The 13,948-nt window shown below is 38.3% G+C and overlaps 1 protein-coding gene across 1 annotated transcript in view; it reads left to right on the top strand.

Moving 5' to 3' along the window:
- Positions 1–13,948, top strand: part of khdrbs3 (KH domain containing, RNA binding, signal transduction associated 3) — a 129,400-nt gene that overhangs the window by 57,533 nt on the left and 57,919 nt on the right. The window contains exon 2 of the mRNA XM_031743465.2: positions 8,038–8,156. Within this exon, the coding sequence (XP_031599325.1) occupies positions 8,038–8,156 (119 nt within the window). The remainder of the gene's footprint in view (positions 1–8,037; positions 8,157–13,948) is intronic.

The following is a 13,948-nucleotide window of genomic DNA, read 5'->3' as shown; positions in this document are numbered from 1 at the left end:
CGGCTCCATGTCGTGGCCTTGGTTCAGTAGTTATTATCAGCTGTGCGGCCTGCATTCATCAGATGATGGTATCCTACTAATGCTTATTAAACCCGTGTTGCACGCTGCAGCTTTTAAGGAGGTTGTAATCATTGGCATCTAATCTAGAACACCAGATTATAATTTAAAAATGTTGATGGTTTTATTAAATTTAGGTGCGTACATATTTTCCAATGTATCTGTGAAATTAGAACTATAAATAACATTTCATATCATATGAGTATATAACCTTCATGCGTAGGCACTGTTCCGATGTAGTAATAATGAAATACAGTGAAAGATTTCCACTACTTACTTTTTCACATAACCGTAGAAGCAAAGGAATTGAAAAAAAGAATTTAGCTGCTCTTCAGCAATAATGAAAAAATCGACATGTTTTAGCAGCAACAGCCCTCATCAGGGGAACAGGATGTACATACATATTCAACAATATGTAGGCTAAGTGGCTCCTCAAGATGTTTTAAGGAAATCTTCAAAATTCAATGTTTCATTAATTTATTCCATTTGGGTCTTGGAGCAACTGAGACACATTGGCTTCAAAAGCTCTATCAACCCACTGAATTTCTTCACGAGTCGCCGTCTTCTGTTGAATGAGAGATTCACATAAAGCACAGCCAGTGTAACAAGAGTAAAGACTTCTGATACTACGCTGTCAGGAAATAAAGTACCTCATTGTACCGTTAGGGGTACAAGGCTACAGCCATTGCACCCTTATACCTGGAGACAAGGACAGATCCTTTTTCAGGTTCACCTTGGGAGTTATGTTTCCTATAGATTGATCTATTTGACCGAAGGCTGTCTTTTAGAGATCTTTATTAGGGCTGAACTAAACAGTGAGTAGGTATAAATCAGGTATACTAATCTAAAGGAAATGGGGTGCTGCTGATTTATAAGATATAGAAACATTTCTATGTCTTACGAGTGCAAAAACAAATGCTTATGCAAATGACTATTTTTCAAAATTCTTTGGATACCAAATTTGATTAATTGCCCAGCCCTGATCTGTAGCCTTGTAGGTTTTTTTATACCTCAGCTAGAGATGGGCGATATAAGATTTTTTCATATCACGATGTTTTTTTCATTTCAGGCGATAACGATATATATCACGATATAAGCCAAATAACTATATTTGTAAGATTTAAATGTGCCGTTGCTCACAAGTAAAATGTGAAATAATTAGCAGCTTGTTTTAATTAAAATATTTATTTCCCATAATAAGTTCAACAGGGCAGATGTACTTAAGGAACATGAGACTTCAGTTTCAGATAAATAAAGGCAAATATTGCAAACTACACAAAAGGCAGCCGCTAAAGCGTTTAAGTTTCAAAATAGAACAAACAAAACAGACTACTAAATTGTCAATTCCACTTAGAAACAAAATATTAATTCTAAAAATAAATCTTAGTTTGTTTTACAGAAGAACAGACAAAATTGACTAACTTTTGTCAATATCAAATAAACTGAGAACTAAAAGGAAATTCTCAATCTCTCCTTGTTGTATAGCTTAGCTTTTCAAACAGTTTTAACAGTGACTTTAGTCTGACAAAAGCCGAATGACGAATTAGCGCTTTCAGTCAGAGATTGAGCATGCACCGCTTTATTGTATTTCAGACTTGCTTTCGGCACAGTTTACAGTCGCGCTTACTCTGTTTTTGTCAGACTTGAAATAGCGAAATACCTTCACACTCACGGAACTTCTGTGGCCCTTCCGTTCGACAAGCTCTCCGGCATTGGAACCATCATCTGTTTTTTCTTCGGTAACCTTCGCTCACGCTCTCGGTTGATTTTTCTCTAGTCGGCAAACTCATTTCCTTCATTACCCGGGCTGCACGGCTGCAAAAACAAATACACATGTGCGCCTTGGTGCTTGTGCTGTACGTAACAAGTCACGTGACGTGACGCTGTGGCTGTGATTGGTTCGGCTCTGCGCTACTTAATTTGGATTGGCTGTTCTTTTTTTTTTTTTAAGAGGACAAGAAAGATGAGGCCTATCGCAATAGTTTAATTTTTCTATCGAGAAAAAGTTATTTCGCAATACATATCGTTATCGTTCTATCGCCCAGCTCTAATCTCAGCTGTAAAAAGCTGATGGTGTCATGTACCTTTCCTGATACTGCAACAAGAGACTGCCCACATGTGTACCTTTTAATTGTTTGGGAACCTTTTTGGTCTGAAAATTAGCCCAGGATGGTGCATTTATGTAGGTTTCATTTGCAGGGACAGACTCTTACTGTACCCCTGTTTCTGAGAGCGTACCTTTAATTTCAGATGCAGGAAGTTGGGGTGAAAATTCAATAAAAGTTTTTGTCGTGCCTCTCAGACAAGCAAATTGAGTTGGAACAGAGGAATCTGATAGAGCTGGTAGGAAAGAAAAAAGAAAAACAACAGGGACACTGTGCATGTGTCAGTGATGCATGTTTCATCTCTTTGGTTTGAGCAGGACTCTGAGGTGGAGGAGCTTCTCAGTTCCACATTTTCTACATTTCTGTGCCGCAAACAGGATTTTGGAGGAAACTGTGGTTGGTTAATTTGCACTAGCTGATTCTGATGCCATGTTTAGAGGGTGAGCTCATTTGAAACTGCCGTTTTGGCTGCCTATTACACCTGCTGATTGATTGCACTGCCCTGTTGGGGCTCATTTGGACTTGAAATGCAGCGTTTTCTTGTGCTGTAAGCTTGAGGGGGGAAAAAAAGAATGCAGTTGAATCACAGTCTCACTCACTGTCTCCCAACGTAACGCCTGGTGGAAGGAGGAAACTCTGTCTTGGCATGTTGCTAGGTGATGCATTAATATTAATGTTGTCTTTTTTCTCAGAACATGTGCACTCCGTGCCCCCTTTGGGATAAACCGAAGCTTAAAGATATCTCCATCTCGCTGATACTTCTTTTATCCCCGTTAAAACTCGTATCAAAGGTTTTAATTACATTCTGCTAATGTAATGCTGCAGAGCTTTGTTGGGAAATCACAATTGGCTCGCAGTTTCTAGTTTGCAGTGCTGATATGGTCAGCTCAGTGTAATTGAAAAACGGGTATGTGGTGTATCTGCTCATGTGATGTGTTAAACCAGAGTGTGTTCAACTTTATAGAAACAGAAACAGACCCTGTTTTGCCTTCATCTAATCACTGTCAGATCAGATTCTCACGTTGTCTTCGTAAACCTCGACTCAAAAAAAAAAAGGTTGATTGTTCTGTTTTTATCTAATGTTTTTTTTCCTGTTTGAAAATCATTTTGTGCGGGAGACATAAATCTGTGATGGAGTTCACCTTCTGCCTCACCCTTTCCTCCTGTTGGGCTTTTAGCCTCGAGTCTTTGTCGCGGACCCCTCCTGCACCTCTCTACAAAACCATTTTCCTGGCGCTGAAACACAGATGTTATCCATCTGATTAAATGTTCAAGGTTACATCTCCAAATACATCAAAGTCTCCCTCTCCCGAAAGAAGAGGCGTGACAGCCAGTATTTTTGGTAGCCTGGAGGTACAAGCGCCAGTGTCCTCCCTTTCATTTTTTTCCACAGGAACATGAAAGGGACTGTAGCACATGTCGTGTGTGCTCAAGTAAATCGGTGTCTCTGCTCAAATTAGAAAGTATTAATGATGGCTGTGACTCAGCCAATAGGTGAGATGGGTGATACTGAAGGGAACTAAGAGTTTGACAGTAAAAAATATACTGATGAGGGTCATTTTCTTTCCCATTTCCAGGCTTAGAAAAGACCTGTGTCCCCACAGAGAGAGTCCCAATAGCATCTCAATTTAATTTTTTTTATAATCATGGTAAGAATGGATTTTGAATAACACTTTATACCACTGTTTATTGGTAATTTAGTAATTCATTCACCTTAAATTCATGTGACACATGCATCACAGGAGTCACAGTGAGGACATCTAATAAGTATGTTGGGGATCCTTGGCTTTCGTTAAACAACCACTTTACGCCAGAAAAACTTCAATAATTACAAACCAATAATCACATTTAGTGGATGAAACCAAAAGCATACTGTAGCATATAAAATGGCATGTGTGCCTGTGTTATCGCTGTTATGATACTTATGATGCAATACATAGTATATCATTTCAAGTCAATACCTTATATTAAAGAAACCAAAAGCTGCTCTTTGGTGTTCCCTTACTCACCGAGTGTAGCTCACATTTGAACTGACAGATTTTTACACTTCTTTCCTGACAAAATCACTGAGGGATTTGTGTCTCCTCCCAGGATCAAACTGTGGAGTTTTTACTCGATAAGCAGATGTGTCATCCATTACACCAGAGGTTCCCAAAGTGTGGGGCCCGCCCCCTAGGGGGGGCGCAGAGCCATTGCAGGGGGGGCGCGGTATGAAAGGAAAAAAAAAAAGAGCGCTTGGACACTGTGGACAGGTTTTGACGGGCTCCCACATAAACATAAAGCAGGAGATGAAGCATCGCCAAATATGTTTCCAAACCAACTTCCTTCCAAGCCAAAGACTAGAAAATATGGTGAAGCATATCTTCCCTTTGGCTTCACCTGCACAAGTGCCAAGGTAGGTCTCCCCTGCAAAATTAGTTTCCCTGCGTCGGGAGCAGCGCTGGGCTCTCCAAATCACGGACAAACAGGATCCCACCAGAAGTTCACAAACACTTCTTGTAATGACTAACTACTCCTGACATTTTGGACATGTTAGCTCTTTATACAGTAAAGTCACAGCGGGATACAAATAATATCAGGCTGATCCTGCCGTAATTTGTTCCCCCTGTTCAAATCACGGACAAACAGTATCCCACAGCTGTTTATGTGTTTAAACCCATTTTACACAGAGAGACATTTTTGAAAAATGTTGACACAGCAATGTTGAATATTATTACACAGGAAAAAAAACAACTACACGTAAAATAATTACACCGTGACGCCTCTGCCTTTCTAAATGGAGGGACAGTAACTGCGTGTGTGTATGTAAGCGTGTAAAACAGCTGAGTTTTCAAAAATACCCGTGTAGGTGTGGACGTAGCGTAAAAGAGTTAGTAGTATATTTTATTACTACCTGTAATTTATTGCCGTACTTGTATTTGCTTAATTGTTTACTAAATGTTTGAGGTGTGAAATAAACCGCAATGGAGTTTGTAAACAAAATATGGGTGTGTGTGTTTGGAGGATGTGTTTGGGGGGGGGTTAGGTTGGGGGGGGGGCGCGAACATTTTTCTTGTAAAAAAGGGGGGCCTGGCAAAAAAAGTTTGGGAACCACTGCATTACACCATGGAGCCTCTAATTTGTATTACACAAACAAATGTCATAATTCAATTTAAGTAATGATTTTATTGTTGACAGATTATGATCAGTGAGATTTACCAAACAAACCAAGCATGTTATGGTTAATTCAGTGACTTCAAGCCCAAATCATCACACCAGCATTCTGGATAGTTGGTTTGATGTGATAGTGCTGATATGCTGTGTCTGGGTTTTTACCAAACGTGGTGATGTGTACTATGGCCAAACATTGGTCTCGTCTTGTAACCAGAAGTCTTGCAATTTGTTCAGATGCATTGCTGGAGCCTTGCTCCAGGCAACATTTCCAAACAAGCTGTACTTGTTCAGCCTTCTTCTAATTGTACCGTCTGCAACTTTAACATTTAACATTGTAACTGAGGACTTCAGAGCCAGACATTTAGATCTCGTGTTTCTTTATCACCGAATGGTCTGAGTTTGGGGTAAATTTACTGGGACGGCTCCTCCTGGCATGGTTTGTGGTATTGTGTTAACATACACCTGCCAAAGCTTCTGCTTTCATAGAGGTGCTCATTCTTTTGAGCACCTTTTTTTTGTATTAACAATTTCAATATGCAAAGATATTTAGGAGCTAAAGGAGCGCCCCCTTTTTGACTCACCCTTCATGCTGCAGCTTTCTCTGCCAGAATGAGAAAGGTGGATGGCTGCTGTCACCCTGCAGCGAAGTTTACAAGAAATGATATGATTAGAAGATTGTGGCAGACTGAACAGTTTTCCTGCATACAGACAGCTTTCATTTGAGTTTCTTCTGCATTCATTTGCACTCTCACAACTAAACAAAGCAACAGTGGATAAGAGCAGGTGAAGAAATTGCTTTTCTTCACGTGACTGGAAACCTTTATTGGCATTTTAATGCGTAAATACAGACTGCAAGGAAACAGTAGAAAGAACTAGTTAGTGAGGGTTTAATTTCATTCAGACTCACAGGTGAAGTAATTAGTGGAAACAGTCACCACCCAAAAAAATCAGGTACATTCAGCTGCTCCCTCGCCACAAGGGGTTACACTGCATGTTCGATTCAACAGAGTTTTATACCAGATGCTCTTTCCTACTGGAAACAAACCAGCAACCTTTGGCTTAGCAAGTGTACAAGAAGTAACAAGTAACAGGAAACAAGGATACGCAATAGAAAACACAAAATAGCAAGAGAAATTATGAATACCAATAAAAGAACAAAAGCCAGAAAGCAGAAAGAATAATACAACAACAATATATCAGCGGGAAATAATTATAAGCAAAATAAAAATCTAAGATAAAGATCACATATAATAAAAGCACATGAAAAAATAAGTCTGTAAACAATGTGTTTTCAGAAGTAATTTAAAGTAGGTCACTACTTAGAATTGACTCAGAACACACTGTACTGCTGTCACTGGTTCAGTTGTGTTTATTTTGTTCTCCCCCTGAAGGGAGGGGGTATGTAATCGGTGCTGTCTGTCTATGCTACCAGTCTAGCGTCCACAGTTTTCAAGATATCGTTTCCACATTTTGTGTGATGGTGGAAACCAGTAACAGCTCAAGCTGATTTCATTTTGGTGAAACTCGGGTCAAGGTCAAAACTTTACATTACCCACAATTTTTTTGGATCGTAGTCAAACTTCACAACAATATACTAAGCCTTGGGGGACATGAGTACCTAGGTTGGTTAAGCATTTGACCTTTACCTTCACTGTTAGCGCCCAAGGTCAAAGTTGACCTTGGAAAAAAATTCAAGAAACCATGGGGAGAGCTGTAAAATACATTTTATTAAACGCACTCTATGGCAGCCCTATGGCATCACAATGATGCCATAAATGTTCACAAAATCACACACTGCATAAATATATCTTAAAATCTCAAGTTTTTACAGCTTCTGAAAGACACAGATTTCAGCCAATTCTGGTCAATCACATGAGTAAACATAATAAAATACAGTTTAGTGTGCAAGGTTTCGAGGTAATAGGGTCAGGGGTTTTAGTTTGCATTGGATCATCTCCAACCTTTAAAACACTTCTTTTGTTTAAGCTCTTTAAAACATTATTTTTTCAGAAAAACACTAAATGACTTCTCAGTGACACAAAAAGATTTAATATACTGCACTAGATTTCCATATTCTTTCATTTATGCCCAATTTTAGGTTGCAATGTGGATTTTATAGTTTTATAGTTATAGCTTTTACTGTGTATTAGAAAAATTTGAGAAAATCATGAAAAACACTCTCATGTCTGTTAAACAAAGCTTTACTTGTAAAATTGTTTGAGGTCCTTGCAGTGGAGAAAAAACCTAAATATTTGCTTTTTAGTAACAATTTACTCTGTGTTTTGTGTTTTATAAATGTGTTGTAGCTGGGTTTTGAACAAAAGACACAATCCTAATGTGTCAAATTGAAAAACTTTAAGGAGCCTTTTGACATTTTCTCAGCAATCTGAGAAGCAGCATTCACTTGAGGTTGAACAGTTCAGGATTTTGAAGAAAAAGCTTTTACCAGAAGTGAGTTTTGTGTTCATTACTGTGTGACACAAGTAGCCAGTGTAGCAGTTTCCAGCCATTATGACAGGCAAGGCTAACTGCTATTGCATACTCATGTACTCTCACCTTGCTCTTGTACTGAAAACAGTGCATCCCAAAATAAAAGAAACTTCAATTATTCTTTCAATGAAGATATGGTTTTTTTTGCACTCGTACTTCTCTGCTGCTCCAGTCCTGTAAGTTCATGCTTTTCAACACAGGCTCATCTTTTTTTTTTCTTGCTTCTTTCCAGAGATTGAAAAAATTCAGAAAGACGAGGGGAAGGAGGAGGAGAAGTTCATCGATGTCGTCATCAACAAGAACATGAAACTGGGCCAGAAAGTTTTAATACCAGTCAAGCAGTTTCCTAAAGTAAGTGCTATGGTATCACCACCAGAGACTTCTCCAAGAATGTGATGTGCACAGATAGAGAATTTTAGATTGCGTTATTTATAGATAATGAAGTCAACTACAGTGGCTCTACTTTTGATTTAAATTCCTTCCAACAGCCACTTGACACTTTTTGTTGATGCTTTATGTTATTAGATGTAGCATATCCAGTAGATGGTGTTCAGGCAGAGAGTCGGATGACAGAACTGGGGTAGGACGATGTTAGGGAGGTTACTTTCTGTCTAAAGAACTGTTTAAGCTTTTGAAATGTATAACTTTAATTCTAATCGTTCCTCTCTCCAGCACCAAACTCTCCTTTGTGTTGACCTTGGTCAGTGACGCTGTGATGCCTCTGTATATTAATTTGTCAACGAATAACCTCGCAGTGGATTTCATTTTATTGAATGTCAAACGATTCCTTGTGATACATGGGAGATTCTGGGTCTTTTACAAGCTCTAGAAGCTGTTTTTTTCATGACAATTTATCGCTTGTATGGGGAGAGCGTGATTGCAATGTGGCCCATAAGTCACAAATATAGAGTCCAGGACGGTCGGCTTCACAATGACCTCCATGTAAAGCCGTTTTGAGCGATAATACTGTTGGCACATTTGAGAGCACTTCAGCCTCACCCGCCAGCAGGAGCCTTCATCGACAGCTACATTTATTGGAGCCACAAGCTCGATGCGTGACAGGGATTTCCCACTGGGAGCGCGATGAGGAGGCTTGGTGTAAAAGTGAGAGGGCTGCTCCTAGTTGGGGGACATCACTCAAGTTTTCATCTCAGCCCCCACGGGAAGGATAGCGGCAACCTTCAGTACACCACTGGAGAGGACAAAGCTGAACCAACAAACCTCTAGGTTTGGTTTCATCAATCTCAACACCAGACTCAGAGTGACATTTCAGCATATAAACATCAGCAATACACCACGCTTTATTATTGTTATTATTTCACACCTAGCACTTAATTTGTATTTGTGGAAGACTGTAGATCAAACAGGAGTTAACACTTTATGTACTTTTTAATGAAATATTATAAACTAGAGATTTTTACAAAAAAATGCAAAAAACTGTCCCTCATAACATCTTTTTAAAACTTTAAAAATCTTTAATTTTTCTTTAATGAATTTGTCTCTTTGTTTGGCTTAAAGGCATTTTATATATTTTTAAGGACTGAATCCCCTGCTGAACCTTGACACTGCTAAGAAACTATAAATAGATGCATTTTGTAAATTGTATAGGCATACACCAGGAATTCAAATAGAGTAAAATCTAATTTATCAATACATACTGTATGTTACATTAATGCAGTGTCCATAGTTGTATTCTGTAAATATTAATGTATGTAATGCTAACATTTTGCTAGCTAACGCCTTTTAGACATTGCAGCTGTTTAAAGCACATTTCATGTTCATTCATGTTTTGAACCCCAAGTGTTTAAAAAGTAAAATCACACTTAGTTTAGATTTCCATATAGAAGTCTTTGTACTGTGGAAAGATGATACATTCGTCACCAGGTAAGGTGAAGATGCACTCTGTTGTAAACCTCAAAGTAATTCTGCTAAATAAAATAATCTCAATTAGCGCTGCCTGTGTACGACATACATATGTGTGTAATGCTATCTGAGACTGATCTGAGTCTCCCAGGTTCACAGCTAAACAGATTTGCTTTGACAACTTTGATAAGTAGAGCCACTAATATGCTGTTTAGAGCTCCTACAAGCCACCGGAGGAAGACAAATTCAATTTGTTCTATCTGACAGGTAGCAGTGGCAAGAGTGATCGGTCTGACTTGAATGGCTTTTCTCCTGAGCTGCGAGCATCACCTTTTGGCTTCTGGCATTGAAGTGGCACTGCCATTTTCCAAATGGCCATTTAGGAGCACGTGCAGAGAGGTTAAATTCATCCTCTGCAAACACAGCTTTTTATCAAAATGAAGCAGGCAAGGACACCAGGCGGCAAATTCTAGGCTAAGATAGAGCCGTGTGTCAGCAGTGATTTTTAATACCCAGCACTGATGAATTATTTAGAGTTTCTAAAATACTGGAAAGAATGACACTTACAAAGGGATCCACTATGTGGTGTGGGGTGTTGTGAACATGGCAGTACTGTTAAGTTAGCTGTCTTTTACGTTTTTAGCAAAGGATTTAATCGAACCCTTGTCGATATAAATCACTATGACACATAATGTCACGCCTACCCAGGAACTAAAAATATTCTACCTTTTGAACGTCGATGTGCTATCAGAGCTCATCTGTACCCTTCTTGGTTCTGTAGGCCTTCTCCTAGAAAGCTCTCTTTTGGCACAAAGCACCACAGGTCATTAGTGAGGCGTAAGGAGTCCCACCGGTTTATTTCCAGTTCAGACTGTGGCGTTTCTCTGCTCTGGGAGCTGTGATTTATCCTTCTGCTGTCGTTCCTGTCCTGCTGTCCTCAGCACAATCACTCGGCACTGGCTCTCTGTGCGTGCACCTTTCGCCAGACTTGCAGTAATACATTCAGCAAATGATGAAAAGAGCTCAGATGTGCCCACCACCACTCCCGCCCCCTTCAAGTTAAGCATGATTAATCAGACACCCTTTCTCTTCCTGTGTCCCCTATTCTTTCTAATCATCATCCACATTTTTTTGGTTTTGGATAACAAGCTGGGCCAAGATGCAACAATTAACTTTTTTTTTTGGGAAGGGAGGGGTCTGTGTATTTGCATCTATTTATTTTTCATTCAAGTAACAGCACAACAGAGCAGCAAGTGACAACCTGTGATTAAATACATCAGCTTTTATTTTGGTGATTACAGACAGCAGCAGCACAATCCTTTCACACAGTCTAATGACATGAAGCGGCTACAGAAGCCCGGGCAGGTTTTCATAAGTCATATAATCCCTCCTGATAACGGAAGCATTAGCCAAACCCCAAAGCATCAATCACACTGGAAGTCAGACAGATTTTGATATCTGATAAACAGCAGGGATTACAGCTATTTGCTCAGTATAGACTTATATATATGTGGAGTACGGTCCATATGAGGAGATGTGTGCAGATGTACCGACTGCCTCGTGATGCGTTCAAATAATGGGATTAAGACTTCTCTGTGACATTTACTGGCTTTAATCAAACCGGTACAAAGCAAATCTGCATGATCCCTGTTTAAACAGTCACAAACTTAAAATAGCTCCAAACACATGCCATTACATCATGTCACTATATTGTCTGTAACATTAGTGTAACATGACTGGATTAAGCTGCTACACAGCCATGGGGCAAAAATGAGCTGCTCTGCTCCTCTTTAAAGATCTCGTCCTGCTACACTTTTACATTAAAACAGGTTTACTGTGGGGCTATATGATGAAGGCAACACAATTTAGGAATGTGCATGCACCACTTGAGCACAGCTGGCTTTAAACTAGCTTCAAGAAACATAGCCATTGCTTGTCAATATTGAACACATCATGGCAGAAGCTTTTTGTTTTTGTTTTTTTGAAAACCCAGAATGCACCCTGAAAATGATTTCACCTGAAAGTTTTCAGAGAACATACAAGCAAAACTGGTATAATAATATCCTCTACTGGCAAGTGAAGCATTGTTTGCCCATTATTTATTCTTGAGACCTATTAGAATAGCTTTATTAGCATGTTTATGTTATTAGCACTTACAAATTATTCCTCTTTATATTTTTCATCTGGTGCAACACTTTAGTTCATTCACTGTCTAATACAAGCTGTTTTAGCTCAAGGGCCACCCTCCTGCTAACTCATTACATCTTCTTCTACTTCTTCTTCTGAAGTGAGTGGTTTCTGACATAGTTAAGGCCTGATTATAGGACAAAACGTCTCGTAGCCATCAGATTATACATATATATATATATTTATATATATATATATATATATATATATATATATATATGTATATATATATATATATATATATATATATATATATATATATATGTACACTGTTCCAAAAAATAGTAATGTCAAAGTATCTTACTGTATATTTTACAGTTTTGTACTGTTTTTCTAGAATATCATTAAATTTACACAAGTAGACTGTGATTTTACATGTCAAATGTAAAATAACATGACATCACTGTAAATACAGTAAGACACAATTTACTTGTTTTTTAAATATATTTTTTTATACATATGCATATTTAGATTGTAAAAATACATTCAGAAATGTATCATAATTTCACAAATATTTGTCTGTTATTTGAAAGATTGAACTGTTGAATTCAAATGTAATGCTATGGAAAAGTATATAACATGATTCCTATAAGCTTGTGTTACATCACATAAGTATTATTATCATTGCTATTTAGGGCGATCGTGACTCAAGAGTTGGCAGTTTGCCTTGTGATCAGAAGGTTGCCAGTTCGAGCCCTGGCTCGGACACTCTCGGTCATTGTGTCCGTGGTCAAGACTCTTCACCTACCGCCTACTGATGAGGGGCCGATGGTGCGATATGGCAGCCTCGCCTCTGTCAGTCTGTCCCAGGGCATGCAATCCATTATTATTTAAACCAACTGTTAACTGTATATTTCTGTACATTCACGTATTATGATTCATATTGCCACATTCATTGACCTTGTTTATAGGTAATTTCATTGTTTAATCACATTAACATGTTCCTAATTTAATGTTTAACATCACTTGAAAAAGGCAAGATCCCATGTAAAATTAGCGCAACAAACTGTATTGTCATTGCTGGAAATAACCGTATTTTTATGAGGAAGTTATTTTCTGTTATTTTACAGTAGTATTTTGGCGCCCCAGCTGCTGGAATATTACCGTTTTTTTAAGATGTTTTTTTTAACTGTGTATATATATATATATATATATATGTGTATGAACTCATCATTAAGGATACAGGGGAGGTCACAAAACCCTCTAAACTCCCCAAAATGTCCAGAAAATAAATGAGGTGATATGTGTCAGTACTCTTCTGATTTCCCTCTATGGCCTAACTTAGTTAGCTGGTTAGCTTGAGTACCAAACACCACTTCGACTCCTTCAGTGATACGTATAACCATAGCTTTATTAGCTGGAGTGCTACATGAACCTGATCTTTGCAGCAGTTTTTTAAAGAATAGTTTATAAATGTAAAAAGACTTGGATCATCATTCATTTCTTTTACATTTTACTGAAAAACAGAAAATAGTTGCAACAATTTTTTGAAACACTGGAAACATAAATACAATTAGAGCTTTAAGGCAATTAACAGAGTTTGTGCAATTCTAACAAGTATGAAAGTCAATATTTGATACAATGTTGAGGTCCACTGAGATTTGCACAGTACTCTATAATTACTCATATTTAGCTACCCAACTCAAGTTCCTTTTGAAGCTAACTAGTCTGTAAGGTGTTTTAGTGGTACTGTACATATTTTATCATAAAAAATGACCAAAGTGAAGTGTTACCACAGAACCTGGAGAGGTTTGCCGATTCGCCCACTTGGTAATCCACACCTTATGCTTTTAGCTGTGTCAGTGTTAATCTTCAATACCCATGCTTGGCCTCAAACTTGACCAATTATTTTTGGAAACTAAATGTTTCTGCATTTAAAGCCATTTTTATATAAATGCCTGAGGCCCTAAATATCTTTTCCCTCATCACTGTCTGCCATTTCTAACCCTTTCTGCAGCTCCTTCATTAAACTATGGCTCTCCACTCATAGAAAGAGCAACAAAACCCTCCAAAAACAGAGAATATTGTTTCCAGGTACCCCCTCTAAAATGATGATCAAAAGAACTATTTCAGAAATTGATTTTCTGCTGATG

This window comes from Oreochromis aureus, linkage group 22 (assembly GCF_013358895.1).
Source record: "Oreochromis aureus strain Israel breed Guangdong linkage group 22, ZZ_aureus, whole genome shotgun sequence".
NCBI lineage: Eukaryota > Metazoa > Chordata > Actinopteri > Cichliformes > Cichlidae > Oreochromis > Oreochromis aureus.
Note: the sequence above shows the minus strand (reverse complement) of the source record. Positions and strands in the feature narration are given on the sequence as shown.